Source organism: Lissotriton vulgaris, chromosome 2_1 (genome assembly GCF_964263255.1).
Source record: "Lissotriton vulgaris chromosome 2_1, aLisVul1.2, whole genome shotgun sequence".
Taxonomy (NCBI): Eukaryota; Metazoa; Chordata; class Amphibia; order Caudata; family Salamandridae; genus Lissotriton; species Lissotriton vulgaris.
Genome location: NC_141687.1, coordinates 1,960,557,240 through 1,960,576,218, shown reverse-complemented (window position 1 = coordinate 1,960,576,218; position 18,979 = coordinate 1,960,557,240). Strand labels below are relative to the sequence as shown.

The 18,979-nt window shown below is 41.2% G+C and overlaps 1 protein-coding gene across 1 annotated transcript in view; it reads left to right on the top strand.

Annotated features, from left to right (window-relative positions):
* LOC147733561 (aminopeptidase N-like) overlaps nucleotides 1-17,771 on the top strand; it is a 491,573-nt gene extending 473,802 nt beyond the window's left edge. Inside the window, exon 20 of the mRNA XM_086958148.1 lies at nucleotides 15,426-17,771. Within this exon, the coding sequence (XP_086814274.1) occupies nucleotides 15,426-15,587 (162 nt within the window). The 3' untranslated portion in view covers nucleotides 15,588-17,771. The remainder of the gene's footprint in view (nucleotides 1-15,425) is intronic.
* The last annotated feature ends 1,208 nt before the right edge of the window (nucleotides 17,772-18,979 follow it).

Genomic DNA, 18,979 nt, shown 5'->3' with positions numbered 1-18,979 from the left:
CTTCGGAGTTGCGACTGCAGGCACAGCGACGGCGAAACGCTTCTTCTCGTTGTGTCGCGCTTCCAGCTTCTTGCGACACGCAGTTCCTCAGAAGGCCCAAAACAGCAGCAGGTACTTCCACAAGAACTCTGGGGAGCTGGGGGGCGTGAAGTCTGTTGTCCCTGAGACTTCAGCAGGAGGCAAGCTCTTTTCCAAGCCCTTAGAGATCCTTCACAAGTTGAAAGCAAAGTACACAAAGTTCCTTTCTCCTTCTTTTGGCAGTAAGGCAACCACTGCAGGCCAATCCCCCAAGCAGCACTTCAGCTTGGGAATAGTCTCCCCTCAGTTTCCTCAGGCTCCTCTCCTCAGTAAAGGTTTCTTCTTGTAGTACAAAGTGATCTAATTTCATGGGATCAGGGTCCCAATATTTATACCCCAAAATCCTTTGTTCTCTGAGGGGAGAGTGGCCTTTGCACAGTCCAAACCAGTTCTGAAGCACTCTGTTTACCAGACTTCTCCTTTCCTTTCACAGTGTAGGGCAGAAACATCAGATGCCCCACAGGAGGTGCAGCCAGCATTGTGGAAGGCAAGTACAGTCCTGGAGCACTTTGTTTACAGGATTCCTTCTCTCCTTTCAGTGTGTAGGGCAGAGACATCAGTCGCTCCCCAGGGGGTGGAGCCAGCATTGTGGAAGGCAGGCACAGCCCTATTCAAGGTTCAGGTGCAACTCCTCCCTCCCATGTAGATGCAGATCTCTCTATTCACCACTGGGTGACTCAGCCTGTCTCTTGGAATTCCCCAGCCCTGTCACTCACCACAAAACCAGACAAAGGAATACACAACCTAGCAGAGGCAGGTTTGAATGGTTAGACAAGCAAATACCTACTTTCTAAAAGTGGTATTTGCAAACACAGAATATCAAAATTAACTTTACTAAAGGATGTATTTTATTATTCTGAGTCTAGCTGTACTAAACTCGAATTTCTACCATGCTCTCTGAGTCTGTTAGGATTATAAACATGTAACAATCCAACAGCCCATTCTGGCCCATGGAGAACAGATAGCCTTGCAATAGTGAAAAACGAAAATGGTTGCAATTCACTATTAGGACATGCCACCCACATCAAGGCTTGTCCTACCTTATACTTACAATGCACCCTGCCCTTGGGCCCTCCATAGTGGTGACTGATATGAAGAAAAGGGACGGTTTAGGGACTGGCACGTGGGTGCACTTGCCCAGTCAGCATGACAGTACCAGACTGCACGCAGGCTCTGCAATGGCAGACCTTAGACACATTTTACAGGGTTGCTTCTATAGGTGGCACAACGTGTGCAGCAGGCCCACCAGCAGCATTTGGATTAGACGCCCTGGCACACTTAGTGCACTAGACTAGGGCCTGACAAGTAAACCAAAATACCCAAAAATGTCATCACTAATCCATACATCAATTTACAACATGGAGCACTTGCACTGTTTTACTGGACAGCAGTGGCGCAGTGTCCAAAGCATCTAACACGGGAAAAATACATGAGGCAATAGCAAAAAATGGAAGGGAGACCCACGCCAATGGTGCCAGGTCTAACACAAGCTTAATAAAGTTACTTGCTTACCTAAAGATTTGCAAAACTATCTTTCATTTACAAGATATAGCTGTCAGCCAGCCCAGCAGTGTATTGGAGAAAGGCTGCAGGCACACAGAGCAAAGTTAAAAGCAGGAAAATGTCCACTTTCTAAAAGTGACCTTTATAAAATAGTAATAATAAATCCAACTTTACCACTAAAGAGGTTTTATTATTACTATTCCAAAAATATTAAACATGATGTAGCTACTTCCTTCTTATCAAAAATGCAGCTTATGAGTGTTTTAAGGAATTCCCAATGCTAGCCTATGAGAGAAATAAGCCTCACAGTAGTTAAAAAACAAGTTTAGCTGTTTGTCTCTGCCAGGCCATGTAAAACGTAAGCGCATGTCCTACCTTTTATTTACACAGCAACTTGCCCCTAGGTACTCCTTAGGGGTGACGTATGTATAATAAAATAAGAGTTTAAAGCTTTACACCTGCTTTAAATTTCCAAGTCAAAGTGACAGTAAACTACACATACAGGCCTTGCAATGGCAGGCCTAAGACAGGTTTGAAAGGCTACTTGTGTGGGTGGCACAACCAGGGCTGCAGGACCACTAGTAGCATTGAGGTTACAGGCCCTGGGTATCTGGCATACAACAAAGTAGAACAGACGCTGTACCACCGTTCCTGCACCTCTATACCAGTTTCACCATTTGGTATTGATCTCACGCACCATCCCAGGAAACAACCATCTTGTGATGCCGCTGTTCTCCAGATCCTGAACAGGTAGATAAAGGGCATGCGAAGGATTAAAGAAGTCCAAGGATTGACAATGAAATTTTTCAAAGTTCATTATTTATCAGACCGATACAAAGGTTCAAAAACAGAAGTTCAGCCAACACGCTTCGTTCTTGAAAGAGAACTTCGTCAGGGCTGAAAGTGATAGAAACAAACATCAATAAATACAAAGGGAAAGACAAGAACAATACAACAAAATATCATGATAATAGTAAAAGTAACAATAATAAAAATAACAGAAAAGAAGAGACTGGAATATAAGAACGATCACAAGCGACACTGTAACCAAAGCTATAACAAGCATAAGTGTAAATCCCATAATCATAGGATATGCCATACAAAGAAATAAAACTTAGCATTCAACAGATGAGTGTTTTCCAAAAATTGAGAGAAAACATACATATGACGAAGCCATGAGCTCACACAAATTATATGCAACAACACAAACATGAAGAGCATTGATGATTTGCAATGCTAACATTACACAATTTGCTCTACAAGACAGGAAGTAATTGAAACACCCAGAGAAAGGGGGCAATTAGTTACTTACCAAAAATATAAGAGAGAAACGTACATTTGACGAAGCCATAGGCTCACTTAGAATATAAGAAAGAAAACATTTAAGGAAAAAGCACTTAAGAAAAAGACAACATTGATAATTTCCAATGCTAACATTACATACTTTGTTATGCAAAGAAGCCACATTAATAATACTTGCAATAACTAAAGCAAAAAGTAATGAAAACACCCAGAGAAAACACATTGATAATTTGCAACGCTGACATTACAGAGTTTGGTTTGCAATAACTAAAACACAAAGTAATAGAAACACACAAAGAAAGAGAAAATGAAAAAGAGTAATACTAATCTGAATAAATTGTAAACAAATGAAACCTGAACTAACACAATTTCATAGACCATTACCACCTAAAGTGCATAATGTATAAATTTGCACATATTCTGCATCCCAAGGTAACCAAACCAAAGAAATACCAAAATGAAATTCAAATCACAGCACAAAAATGTTAAGATCAGGTTCATAGGTTTAACAAACCAATTTCACTCAATAAACCAAAGATATATGCCTGGGACACGAAAAAGATATACAACAAAGAGTAATAGTGAAAGAGAGACAATAACAGAAGGTGTCAATTAAAAAGAATGATCAGTGAAAGAAAAAGAAACAAACCATCACAGGGTTTTATCTGGATGCAGAGAGAGTTTCCTGCAGAGGGATACATAATAATCCAAAAGATCTCACCTTGTTGGGGCGATGACTCGCCCGAAAGAGAAATACTAAGTTAACCAAATATCAACTGGTTAAGCAAACAAAATACTATATCTCATAAAACCTGAAGCGAGCAGGAATCCAATGACCGTGCAATATTCTGAAAAGAAAAAGATATATTTATTAGTAAGCTAAGTTAAGGCGTTATAAATAAGATGAGTTGTGAACGACGTGAATTCCAAAACAGGTCAGTTCAATGAAAAGAAGAAGGAAAAAATAAATCAAAATGTCTAACCTTAATACACCAACATTAATATGGATGTCATGATTGCCCTCTCAAAATGAAGACATCAAGTTCTATCCATCAGCGATATAAACATGTGCAAACTCTGAGAAAACAAGTGTCATAATCATCAATATTGACAATGCATATGTTGACCAACAAAATCGATATAAGGTTTCCAAATAATTACCTGATCAGTAAGTATGCAATAGTGCAATGAAGTAGATGCTCCAGGCAGTAACTCTGGAGCACTCAGGGTATTGTCCCACAGACAAATAGGGCTTAAAAAGTAAAAAGGAATAAATAAATATGTTCTTAATAGGATAAATGTAAGAATAAAAAACTTGTTTATCTAGCCAGTTATGCATATAGAAAAAACGCTCCACATAATAAAGAAGGAGAGGCAGCCAAAAGTCTGCTCCCAACACTAGAGTGGCATTTTCCTTATCACTACGGTTTAGGAAACAGAAGAATATAGGAAAGAAGAGAGATTGTGATCGAGCGTGAGAATAACACAACGGTCTCACTAGACCAACAGAGAATAATAAAAAGGAGCTTAGGACAGTGCAAAGGAAAAGGATGTGATAGATTGGTGAAGACAATGCGAACGTGAGACATACCGAATCAGCAAAGAAAAATGGTATATAGCAAAGGTGAAATGCTATTTGCAAGGATATAAGTGAATGGCAAATGTCCAAGTATAAGCAGTCAAATTAAGCTACTAATGTAAACATACGTAAAAAATAAAGGTAGCATAGCAATATTATTTGAAAAGGAAAGCCAGAAGGACCAATGCTCAATAATCTTGCATAATCACAGAGATGGGAAAACAATACTCCCAATAGGACCAAAGCAAACCGTCAGGGTTAAACAAGGAAAATAGCTCGACAGGTGAGAAGAGATAATCTCACTAAAAGCACAAGAAGACAACATGGAGTTTATAAATGCACCAAAAGGCAAGAAAATAAATGTAAATTCCTTGGGCTTCAGGGACACGTTTGGTAATAAGATAATAAAAAGCCATAAATTGTTTTCACTGGGAGCGCAGCGAGCAAGGTAGCTACCAAGTCAAAGTGAGAAAAATAATACCAGTCTCATAACTAAATGTAGTGAAGTCTCATGCAACATAAAGACGCGCTTAGTGTCAAAAGATTTTTAAGTCAAAGTGTAGCAGTCTTGCAGCTAGACAAAGTAGGGTCTCATGCAGTATGTAGGCGTGATTAGTAGCAAAAGATTGAGTCAAAATATAGGAGTCTCGCAGCTAAAAGCGGTAACATCTCATGCAGCTTATAGGTGCATTTAGAAAAGACAAGAGGGAAATTCAGCAACATGCCACTTTCCCAAAGGTCAACAGTACAACACAAAGAAAGCCGAAGGGAACATACTCCAGCGCCACCCTTTTTAAACAATGAACACTTTTGGTGAGGGCGGGGCAAGGACTGCGTAATTCCGTCATAAGGAAGACGAAAGAAAAAAGATCATAGCGTATTCCAAAAGGAATCTGAGTAGAAGAGACTCCTCCAGCACGTGAGACCAGAGACGAGCGATATTACGTCATAAATTAAGGGAAAGCTAGAGCGTAAAAGAAGCAGCTTCCAAATCGCCATAAAAACGAGATATATGTTTAGGAAGATGAGGTCCCATAGAAACGTAACTAGTGCGATAAGACAAATTATGTGGAAAGAAAGGTATATTCCACAAGAAACATTTAAAAGACAGATTTACATCATGCAAAAAAACTAAATGCAGCCTGTAATGAACGCAGCCAAGTCCGAGCAAAACCAATATCCATCCGAATTGCGTGTAGAAAATGTAGGAGGAGAGACAAAACACTCCTAAGGGAACCTACAGCTATAAAGAAAAGGTCCTCCACCATAAAAGGTCCTCCACCATGAGGAATTAGTACAAAGATAAATATACACTAAGGAATTCATATCAAATGCAGAGGAATATTTCGGACTGCAGGAAAAGATAGCCTCAAGAAAAGACACAGATTGACTATCAAGAACACATCTTTTTCGAAGACAATATTAGAAAAAAGGTGGCTAGTCCAAAGGCACAAAAAGGAAAAGAAAAGCCTATTCCTCCCTGCACAAAAGCAGTATAATGGAGACATCTAAATGAAAAAATGGACCAAAGGTGCATCAGCCTTTTTACGAAGAAGTGCATCTCATTATCAGAATTATGGCCATGTGTAATAGCCCTAAGTTTGTAAATCCATTTTGCCTCACACTGTCTAAGACGTAGTTCTCTATTGCCACCCCTTTTGTTTGCATCAATATGATCTATGCCATAGAACCAGAAATTACTATTCCCTTTATGGCATTTGGGGTAATGTTCCGCTAAGGGGTATTTGGTATCCCCATTCAGTATAGCCCTTCTGTGTTCTTGTATTCTAAGTTTCAGGTTCCTCTTGGTACTAGTGGAGTGGTGTGGCTCACTGGTTAGAGGCGGCAGACCCGGAAGCAGAGGACGGCCCGGGACCGGGGTTCAATTCCCAACGCGGCAGGGTCGTGGACCAGGGTCAGCGGACTCGATAATTCTCGCCTCGGTGCCTACTCTAACCAGGGATCACACTCTGCAACTCTGGGCATTAGCTTGCCTTATCTCCACAACGGCCCCCCACATACGTCGGGGATGCCTGGTTTCACCTTGGAGATACCCAGCAGGGACCATCTCACAGGGAAAGCCAGGAAGGTTTCCCCAGCGGTCTACAGCGCTGAGATACCCCATGGTGGGGTGATACATGCGCTTTACAAGACATTTCACAAGGACACCCGATTATATGAACAATGTGAGTTGTATTGCAGTTAATAAATCACCTAATTTTGTAAGAGGGTCACCCTTTCTGGCAGAAGATTTTAGTCTTATTAAATCCAAATTTGCAGATATTACAAGCGTTGTAAATGTGGAATCCATTCGGTTTGTCAGGTAGCCAGGTCTCAGTTCTATTAAGGGTGGTTACATAACTCGGACAGAGTTTATTTCTCAAAGAAGTAGCTTTTCCATAGGTAATCAAGGGATTACTACATACAGAGCCCTACAGGCTTGGTATTACCTGTAATAGGTGCCTATTATGTTTAAACAGCCAAAAAATGTCACTGCTGTGAGAGGTGTATTGTGTAATAAAACGCACCTTCCTGTTCTGGCTACTGCCTCTTCTCCTTCTGGTGCACTCCGATAATGTCGGCTCTCTTTCTAAGGTGAGTACTCGCTGCTCTTCTTTATTTAAAGATACATTTGAATAGCCTCTGGTTTTGAATCTTTTTTTAGCCTCTGTGACATTCTTCTTGAAGTTTTCTTGTTCACTACAATTGCGTCTGATTCTGAATAGCTCCCCAAAAGTTATGTTTTGAATGACTAAACTGGCATGTGCACTGCTAGCATGCAGAACACTATTGCATGCAGTCCTTTTATGATACATGGTGCTTTGTATGACCCCCATCCTTGATACAGAAATGTAAATGAAGGAAGTTGATAGGATCGTGGCTATAGTCCATGGTAAAACTTACATTGAAAGGATTGGTGTTAAGAAATGAAAAATTGTTTTGTAAGGATGACTCTGATCCTGACCATAGGCAAATGATGTCGTCGATGTACCTCCCATACAACACAATGTGTTCCATCTAGGGGGAGGCACACCTGCCCCTGGCATGCTCCCTCTCAAACTACCCCATAAAGAGGCATAGGAGGGAGCAAACTGCAAACCCATGGCGGTACCACGTTTCTGATGGTACCTGGTACCATCATGCAGAAAATAGTTCCTGGAGAGGATCAATTCAATCATGTCAATAATCATTTGGTGATGCTCAAGACAGTCATCTCCTCCTCTATCGAGGAAAGATCTAGTAGCCATGATACCAAAGCGATGATTAATACAGGTATGAAGACTAACAACGTCAAATGTGACGAAGAGCAAATTGTTTGACCAGCTGAAATCATTAAGATTGGTGAGAATATCCTTACTATCATGGATATACAACAGCAAATTGGATACAAGAGGTTGTAACTTCAGATTAACATATTCAGAAATCCCCTCAGTGGGAGATCACATACCTGAGATGGTTGGTCTCCATGGGGGAAAAGCCCCCTCTTTGTGAATCTCCGGGAGAATATAAATGCAGCGATATTGGGGATTCTCCACTCTCAAGTAACGATATTCATTCTCAGATAGCAAACAGCTGTCTTTCCATTCAGTAAGTCTTAAATTGCAGTCCCTAGTAAGTTCTGCCATGGGGTTTGTACCAATACGTTCATAACAATGGGTATCACTCAATTGCCGCATGATTTTACCCATATAATCCGGTGTATCCAAATCAATAACGTTACCCTCCCTTGTCTGCTTCTCTGATAACTATCCTGGTGTCATTCTGCAATTTAATAAGCGCTCTTCTTTCACCGGTAGTTAGGTTTGCTGGGGGTCTTTTTTAAACTTATTTGATGTTTCCAACTTAAATAACCTTTCATTTATTTTCTCATGGACGTTGTCAATGTTAGGGTGATAAGATGCAGATGGCATGAAACTTGATTTAGGCTTAATGCCACTCTCTGTATTCAGATTCTCAGTGATATTAACTTCATCAAGAATAGCTTGGAGCCCAACCTCCTCCTCCCTCTCCAGGGAAGATAGGCTTGGAATGCCTTTGAATTCGGCTACAGTGTATGGTGACGGCATGGCGGCCTGATTACACACAGATCTCTCTTTGGGTTTTTCATGAAAGAAGTCCTTTAATTTTACAGATCTCATAAATTTAAACAGATCAACATGTATGTCTGTAATGTCGCCATCCTGGGTCGGGCAAAAACTCAGACCCTTACATAATAATGTCTTCTCATCAGCATCAAGAGTTCTGCTGGAGAGATTAACAATCTGCAAATCATCCACAGGCAATATATTCTGACATATCCTTACATCTGTTTCTATCTCTGGCCCTTTTTCTAACCAGTTGTCATTCTGAGATCTTCCTTTACATGTTCCACTGTACCTCCATTTTTGTCTCCGTCCTCCTCTCCTTGTTTTTTTATATACTTTTTCTTTTGATTGCCACTGATTCTTAACTTCGCTAACTTCCTTTGGAATGAGGGGGCATATTACCAAGCAATAGCGATAATTATCGCTATTGCTTGGTTAGAGACAAAACTTTACCGCAGCGCTGCGGAGATTTTTACCGCAAATAAACCTTGGTATTACCAAGGTTTAACGCAAATGCAGTAAAAATCGCCGCAAAGCATGAATATCGCTGAAAAGTCCGCGATATTCATGCATTAGCGAGCTAATGCTCTTAGCCATGTTATCCACCTCCCATTGGATAACATGGCTAAGAACTGCTCAGGGCAGGTGTTAGCTTTTGGAGATATTCCCGCTTAGCGCGAATATCTCCAAAAGTTGGTAATAGGAGATAGCGATGTTAGCGACTGTTTTCAGTCTCTAACATCTTGGCACGCCCACTTTGAATCTCATTAGTGATAAATATCACTGACATTCAAAGTGGGGCCCAAGATGGTCGCTATCTCCTACTAGCTGTCGCTAACTGGTGTTAGCTGCAGCTAGGTAATAGGGAGATAATTTTATCTCCGCTTTCTTGGCTTTTAAAGCCAAAAAAGCGGAGATAAACCCCCTTGATAATATGCCCCCAAGTTCCTTCCTCTGAAGGGAGGTCATTAGTAATATTACTGGAGGCCGCACTACTTGTTGAAGAGATAGATACTCTACTAGCTGTCCTAACCTCTTCACTTTCCTCTCTCATTCATTATCTATCTTCAGGTACCACAATCTGGTCAAATTTCTTCACAAAGGTATGTATTCAACTGTCTCTGTAACACGGTCGTCACACCTTATTTTGCGCATTTTCTTCTCTTTTAAACAACTTTGATGCTCCTTAATCAATTTCTTAAGTATTTTATAATTTTTCTCTATGAGATCTTTATCATCAACTGCATTTTGCGTTCAACCTCGTCAATCTAAGTCAAAAGTTTAGCCCCTTTCTCAATAGCTTGATGAATGAGAATTTGCATCATTACCAGCAATGCCCCCTCAAGGTTGCTCTCCCATTCCTTGAGGAGGTCATCGCTGAGTTCCTCAAATGTTGGGAAAATGAGGATATGAAGGCCTTGTGGGCTCTTCTTGTGATCTATATACTGTTGGAGTGTGACCCCATTGCACCAGCGGGCAAGTTCTTGTTTCTTAAGTCGCTCCAGCTTAAGAAAAAGGGCCCGAAGGCTCAATTTGTTCTCTGTGCCTTTGCCTGGCGGTTGTGTGACAGTGTTACATCCAAAAAGGTAATGTGCTAGTTCTTCCCTTCTATCGTTGAATCGGGCCATAGTAGAGATCTAAGTTGTAGTGAACAAGAAAACGTCAAGAAGAATGTCACAGAGGCTAAAAAAAGATTCGAAACCAGAGGCTATACAAATGTATCTTTAAATAAAGCAGAGCAGCGAGTACTCAGCCTAGAACGAGAGTCGATATTTTCCAATGGCACCACCAGGGGAAAAGATAGTAGCCAGAACAGGAAGGTGCTTTTATTACACAATGCACCTCTCACATCAGTGACATTTTTAGGATGTTTAAACATAATTGGCACCTCTTTACAGGTAATATCAAGCCTGCAGGGCTCCATATATAGTAATCCTTCAATGACCTACAGAAGAGCTACTTCTTTGAGAAATAAACTCTGTCTGAGTTATGTAACCACCCATAAGAGAACTGAGACCTGGCTACCTGACAAACCGAATGGATTCCACATTTGCAACGCTTGTAATATCTGCAAATTTGGAATAAATAAGACTAAAATCTTCTGCCACAATGGGTCACCCTCTTACATAATTATGCGATTTATTAATTGCAATACAACTCACAAGTTCATATCATCGGGTGTCCTTGAGACATGATTTATGTAGGTACTACCAAGAGGAACCTGAAACTTAGAATACAAGAACACAGAAGGGCTATACTGAATGGGGATACCAAATACCCCTTACCGGAACATTATGCCAAATGCCATAGAGGGAATAGTCATTTCTGGTTCTATGGCATAGTTCATATTGATGCAAACAAAAGGGGTGGCAATAGAGAACTAGGTCTTAGACAGTGTGAGGCAAAATGGATTTGCAAACTTAGGGCTATTACACATGGCCATTACTCTGATAATGAGATGCCCTTCTTCTTAAAAGGCTGACGAATCTTTGGTCCATTTTTTCATTTAGATGTCTCCATTATACTGCTTTTGTGTAGGGAATAATATGCTTTTCTTTCCCTTTCCCTTTTTGTGCCTTTGGACTCGCCCCCTTTTTTTCAAATATTGCCTTCGAAAAAGATGTGCCCAGAGCTGCCAAGTGTGATCTCTGGTTAGAGTAGGCACCGAGGCGAGAATTATCGAGTCCGCTGACACTGGCCCACGACCCTGCCGCATCGGGAATTGAACCCCTGTCCCGGGCCGTCCTCTGCTTTCGAGTCTGCTGCCTCTAACCAGTGAGCCACACCACTCCACTAGTACCAAGAGGAACCTGAAACTTAGAATACAAGAACACAGAAGGGCTATACTGAATGGGGATACCAAATACCCCTTAGCGGAACATTACCCCAAATGCCATAAAGGGAATAGTAATTTCTGGTTCTATGGCATAGATCATATTGATGCAAACAAAAGGGGTGGCAATAGAGAACTACGTCTTAGACAGTGTGAGGCAAAATGGATTTGCAAACTTACGGCTATTACACATGGCCATTATTCTGATAATGAGATGCCCTTCTTCTTAAAAGGCTGACGAATCTTTGGTCCATTTTTTCATTTAGATGTCTCCATTATACTGCTTTTGTGCAGGGAAGAATATGCTTTTCTTTCCCTTTTTGTGCCTTTGGACTCGCCCCCTTTTTTTCAAATATTGCCTTCGAAAAAGATGTGTTCTTGATAGCCAAGCTGTGTCTTTTCTTGAGGCTGTCTTTTCCTGCAGTCCGAAATATTCCTCTGCCTTTGATATGATTTCCTTAATGTATATTTATCTTTATACTAATTTATCATGTAGGACCTTTTCTTTATAGCTGAAGGTCCCCTTAGGAGTGTTTAGTCTCTCCTCCTACATTTTCTACACGCAATTCCGAATGGATATTGCTTTTGCTCGGACTTGGCTGCGTTCATTATAGGATGCATTTTGGTTTTTTACATGATTTAAATCCGTCTTTTAAATGTTTCTTGTGGAATTATACCTTTCTTTCCACATAATTTGTCTTATTGCGCTAGCTACGTTTCTATGGGACCTCATCTTCCTAAATATATATCTCGTTTTTATGGAGATTTTGAAGCCGCTTCTATTACGCTCTAGCTTTCCCTTAATTTATGACGTAATCTCACTGGTCTCTGGTCGCACGTGCTGGAGGCGTCTCTACTACTCAGATTCCTTTCGGAATATGCTCCAGTCTTTTTTATTTCGTCATCCTTATGACGGAATTACGCAGTCCTTGCCCCTCCCTCACCGGAAGTGTTCATTTTTTAAAAAGGGTGGCGCAGGAGTATGTTCCCTTCGGCTTTCTTTGTGTTGGACTGTTGACCTTTGGGTAAGTGACACGTTGCTGAATTGCGCTCCTGTCTTTTCTAAATGCACCTATACGCTGCAAGAGATATCGCCACTTTTAGCTGCGAGACTCCTATATTTTGACTCAATCTTTTGATACTAAGCGCGCCTACATGCTGCATGAGACCCTACTTTGTCTAGCTGCGAGAGTGCTACACTTTGACTTAAAAAGCTTTTGACACTAAGTGCGTCTATATGCTGCATGAGACTTCACTACGTTTACATGTGAGACCGGTATTCTTTTTCTCACTTTGACATGGTACCTACCTTGCTCGCTGCGCTCCCTGTGAATACAATTTATGGCTTTTTACTATCTTATTGCCAAATGTGTCCCTGAAATTTATGACGTAATCTCACTGGTCTCTGGTCGCACGTGCTGGAGGCGTCTCTACTAGACTGCTACACTTTATCTTAAAAAGCTTTTGACACTAAGTGCGTCTATATGCTGCATGAGACTTCACTACGTTTAGTTGCGAGACCGGTATTATTTTTCTCACGTTGACTTGGTAGCTACATTGCTTGCTGCGCTCCCTGTGAATACAATTTATGAGTTTGTATACTCTGGAAACAATGGATCGATGTGGTATAGTAGTTTAGTGGAGGAGTTACACCTTTACTGGACATTTTGCGCACTTCTTGATGCCCTTGCCAATTTATAGACATTGTAGTATTTCTGGAAGGATTTATGTGCCGTTTGACTGCCCAGAAAGTCGCTTGGTGTGGGAACAGTGCTGGCATGGTCTGGGACTGCACCACGTTTCGTCAGCGGTGGGCCAGCTCTTGAGTTTTCCTTGCTGTGTGCAAACTATCAGACCTTGTTCACCTCTTTTCAGTGTGCTTGAATGATGGTGATGTGCATGCAAAGTTTGGCCAGCTCATTGGGCTTCATGACGATAAACAGGAGGGGCCTAATTTACTACAAAATTACGCAGCGTGGCACCGCAAGTCATTTTACTGCGCGTATTTAGTTAAAGATCGCCGTTCTGGCGCACAAAGCCCTTCACTTAAATACTCCCAGGTACCTTGCGCAAAAACTTGAGCTTTCATGTGGTGTAAGAACCTCAAGAATTGCCAATACTTTCCTCTTGAAACCACTCGTCCTTAGGAAAAAGTGAACTTGTCACAGAGCCTTCTCCGGTGCTGCCCCAAAGATATGGAACTCTCTTCCACCGGAAGTACGCCAAATCTCTTCAACAACGGCGTTCAAATTGGAAGCCAAAAAATTCTTTAGGAATTAATTCTTACCTTAATTGGGCTAGGCTCACCTGCTCGAATACATTGTTCTTACTTCCATTGTACTTGCATAGGAGAAGACCTTTAGCTATCGGTCCACTTTTTCACCCACAACCGTGCACGTGTTCCATTGCCTTCAATGGCAACACGTCCATGTGTGGAGATTCACTTGCGGGAGCGAGCGCCACCATATGGTAGCAACTATCGCTCTTGCATGTGAATCACGCAGGCCCTACTCCTATCCCCCCTGCTGCCACGCGCGCGCCTCCCCCTGCTGCAGCGCTGTCTTGTTTCAGCAGGCCGCTGTGCTTTCGGCGACCTATAGGTGGTGCTGCCACCGCTCCTCACTCTCGGCACTCAAGCCACAGCCTCCGACTAGCTGGGCTGCTGTCAGAGTCTCTTCCTTTCCTGCTGGCTGTCCCTCTTCACTCACGGGACGTGCGGGAGCCTCACATCATGCTGGAGCGGCCACGCCTTCAACTGGCACCCACATCGATCCATTGTTCCCAGAGTATACAAACTCTTCCAGACATTCTCTCTCTTGCACTTTGCTTTTGCCACTAGCACTTTTCTAGCCATATGCTTTCTACAATCGTTAAGTTTAGTCCTTCCTTTACAACTGAGTAGTTTATAGCCATTAATGTATAAAATCCCTTGCAACCTTTTTTAGAACATTACATAAATAATTTATTTATACCGTTTCAATGTATTTGCTTATTCATGATCAAAATGTAATTACTTACCTGTGATCGCAATAATGTAAAGAGTTTAATTAATCATACCATATACCTTACCTATGTTGACTGACCAACAGTTATTTCAACGTGCATTGGAAGATACCCCAGCCACTAGTGGGACAGTTCCACATGATCCTTCACAGTGATTTCAATCCAGTCATACATAAAATTGTGAAATAAAAATAACTCCTCGGCTCTCTGACTGAATCTCTAATAATAATAGCGATAATGATAATGCAATTTATTCATAAATTGGATAATCTTCTACCCAAAAGTACGATATATGGACCTTGAAAGTCACTGTGGATTTCCACGGCCATAAACCAACATGGAAATACATCCTAGTAGCTTTAGCAGGTCCTGGACCTCCATGGTGACTTGTTTTATCTTTATAAAGTCACCAGCTATTCCATATGAGCCGAGGGGTATTCTTCTGACATGCTGCTTTGACGTTGTGCAAAGCTGTTCCTTCTGCACAGACTGCTTTCCACCTTCTGCTGAATTCCCATCTAGACAGGCTGCTGGGTTACCATGTTTGGTCTCCCCTCCCCAAGGAGCCATCGTCCGTGGGCCCTTTGTGCTGAGAGTCAGTGGCACCCCAGACCTCTCAACACCAATGTATGCCTCTTTTGTATGTCCCTCCCACTGTGGGTCAGGTCACAAAGAATGGAGTAAGAGGATTGCTACATCACTACTCACGTGTAAGAAAATATTACAAGCAAGTAGTAACATCGAATTTTTTTTACAATAAACTCATTCTTGCACCTGTAATAAAATTAGGAGTACAAGTTAAATGATATTAACATCTCCCACGAACAATAATTCTTAATAATGATATTACTGCTGCTACTACGATTACTATTATTATTTGGTGAAAAAAGGTTCCCTGAAGAAGAAGTATGGCCCCACTCAGCAATTGAGTATCTGCTAGTTCATATGTTGTTGCGCTGGTACAGTAGAGTTCAGTGAGAAAGATATACAATGTATGCATTGTTCATCATTAGCCATTTATCGTCGCCTCTTTTTTTTGCAGTTGGAACAATTTAAAAAGGACAACGGAGAGACTGGATTTGGGACTGGGGCGCGGGCACTGGAGCAGGCGATCGAAAAAGCCAAAGCTAACTTGAAATGGAAGCAGCAGAACACGGAGCCCGCGAGACTGTGGTTCGAGGCTGCAGCGGGTGGTTCCGCCTGAAGTTGTACAATGTCTCTCAACACGCAGCAAATGAAGGGCTGAATACCGTATATATTTAGGGTGCGGGTTTAATTGTTCAGTATCATAGGGGAAGATGATTTCGATATTAGCTGCTGGGACAGTGGTTTCCACTCACCTCCTGTATTTTTCTACATTTGACACCCACTTTGTGCAAATGTTTTCTATTGGGGTTAGTGCCAAATTGTTTACTTTCTTGTTTTTTTGTTGCGCTGATGTTTCTCATACAGATTATGTTGTCACTTTCTTGGGAGTAATAAATGATGGGGTGTGCCTCAAGCAGAGTACAAATTGCATTGTATTGTAATTGCATTTATATAGTGCTTACTACCCCTGACGAGGCGTCAAAGCGCTTTTTTTGGCGAGTAGCGCGCTACTCCGGGACCCATAGAGGATTAGTGTTGAATTAGTATAGTGAAACATGCAAGTACATTTTAAGTGGTGGATAGGTTAGTCAGTTATTTGGATTTGGAATGATAGCAGACGGATAGAAGAGGAAAAAAGGTTTGTATTTATATAGCCCTGGTTACCCCTGATGGGGTGTTGACACATGCTATTCAGGAAGCCCTTTAAGGATTAGTGGTGAATTAATATGGTGAAATATGAAGTAATTTCAGTGGTTGATATTAGTCAGTTATTTAGAGTGAGAAGGATAGAGGAGGGATAAAAGGGGAAGACAGGTTTGCATTCATATAACACTTGTTACCCCTGATGGGTGTTGAAGCGCTTTTCTGGCAAGTAGCATGCCACTCCGAAACCCATAAAGGATTAGTGGTGAATTAGTATAGTTGAATATGGAATTTGAGAAGTGAACATGTTAGTCTGTTAATTTTGATTGAAAAGGATAGTGGAGGGATAAAAGAGTGAAATACGCTTTTTGGGGGAGGGATTGCAGTAGGAGGAGGCTTTTGGATGAGTAAAAGGAGGAGTCAGAGGAAATAGTTTAGAAAGGTTTTTTTTAGGGGATCAGTATAGTAAAAGAGGTGTCAGATGATGCAAGAAGGGGTAAAGTAGGAGAGAGTCTAGAAAGGATTATTTAGGGGATCATAGTAGTGGTATGGGGTTTGAGATAAATGAGAGTGGGTGTAGAGGATATATTGATAGATGTATAGGATGAGAGATAGAGTAGTGCGTTGGAAAGAGTAGTAGAAAGATGTTTGAGATGAGTCAGGAGGTTGGGCTAGAAGATATATTGAGAGAATTATAGACTGAGGAATAGGGTAGTGCATTGGAAACTATAAATTAGAAGAAAGTGATAAATATATAGATCCTAAGTACATTAAAGGTATATAGATACATTGATACATAAGGAGGTAAGTATAATGGTCAGCATTTATGGCCCTGGTCAGTCTCGACAGGCTCAAACAGGCAACTGCCCTTGTCCTCTCCTCCCTTAACAGGCTCAAACAGACAACTGCCCTTGTCCTCTCTGCCCTTAGCCTTGACACCCGGGCTGAGATGCCCTAACCCTGGCCTTTCATAGCCCTTCAGCCAATGGGAAACCTAGCCCTAACACGATCCAATCACAACACTAGCCCTAAAAATCTAGAACCAATAAGAGACTAGGGCATTACAGCCAATCTTAGCCCTAGTCCAAGCACTCAATCAGTTCAAAAACCCTGATCTCGATGTCCAATAGAGGCCCTAGCCCTACCAGTAGTCCCAACCTCAAGGCTTCAACCTGGTGCCATTCAACAAATCTGCATTGCATTTTCCATTTAAAAACGCCATAACAGTCGTGGTGAACACTTGCAAAAGAATGTTGTGTCGGAAAGTGACGTTCAACATTTTAACTCCCCCTGGATGCTTTTTACCTCGAAACAGAAAAATTGGCTGCCCAGAATTACCCCAAATATGTCAAAAAATAGAAATGTTTTTGGTTGTTTGGCATTCAATTCGTACATTTTCTGCACTGTTAACCTGCAGAACTTCCACATCTTATAATGAATTATTACGGAGGCATCCATGCTTGTATCACAAAGACAAATATGTAAATCTGTGACCGCTAACATGCCTATGAGAATGTCTGTAACCAATAGCATCGCTCTTTGTTGGTGCGTGTGATTGATGCCTTGTGACTACCATTCTGATAACTTCTTGAAGTTTCTTATTTCTTCCTCTGTACTTGTCGTTACACGTCAATATAATTGAAACTTTACCCTGCTCTTCTACAGTGTTCATCGTAAGCAATAAATATAACTGAGCATTAAATCTGTAATGGCAAAGGTGTCTGCTTGAACTCACTGGCACTAATTTAGGCTGAAAGGTCCTGGGAAAAATTTGCAACAGCAATGAAGCATCTCAGACTGAGTTCAAACAGCCGAATGTACAGTAATGTAATAAAGTTCCAACATTTATATTTATGAAGAAAAATATATGGTTTTACTGGTAAATCATCAGTATTTCAAATGTTTTACCAAGTTTAGCACTTTAAAAACAAATACATTTTGGAACAGCTTGATTCCGTTTATGTAGTTTAGGGCCCATTGAGTTATTTCTGATTGTTTTAGCTTCTTAGAAGTGCCATAACCTACATAACTATACATTTAAAAAGCGAGCGAATCCTTGTCACTTCCTATGGATTAATGAGCAGACTAATTAGCAGTACTCCTCATCACACCAATCCCCTCTCCCTCTTTGGGCTACTTATATTTTGAGGTGACATCCACCTCATATAGACACCCCCCATATCCAAATAAAACAAAAACAAAACACTACTTTGTTTCTATGGTCCTCCTTGATAGATCTGCCATTCCCACCGCTCACCCTACGAACCAACACAAGACAAATGAGATCGGTATCAAAAACTACATGGTGGGACACTGAAATATAAAATCTGAGACATGGGATGGTAACTCAAAGTTTGGATTACATAGGATAAAACTCCACCCAGCCCCCCCCCCCCACCTAGTCCTTTGGTCCTCGTTTAGTTTATAAAAATGTGAGGCGTGTTGCCTATTTGACAGATGTTTAAAGCCCCTGTCTTATTTCTAATGAGCCCTACTTTATTCCTGAACCTTCTTGTGCTCCACACTCTTCTATCTCGGTATATTCTCACCTCATATGTATAGCTCTTCCTGTAAAAAGCGTGTCACAACCACGCAGGGGGGAGATAGATCAGTTAGGAACTAGGCAAGGATAAAAGTAAAAGGAGTAATGAGGTCATACGAATTACTCTTATCCAAACGCTACCCTCCCTTTTCTTTCCTTGTTTCATAAGAGTTTGAGAATATATTCAACAAACCATTCTGGTCGTACTATTGTAATAGGCCTCAATACACACCCTCCATTTTTTCAGCAACACCCGTGGAACGTTTTTAAATAACACAAAATAAATTCAAGATCCTAAGAAGATAACACAGGAGGGCCAACCG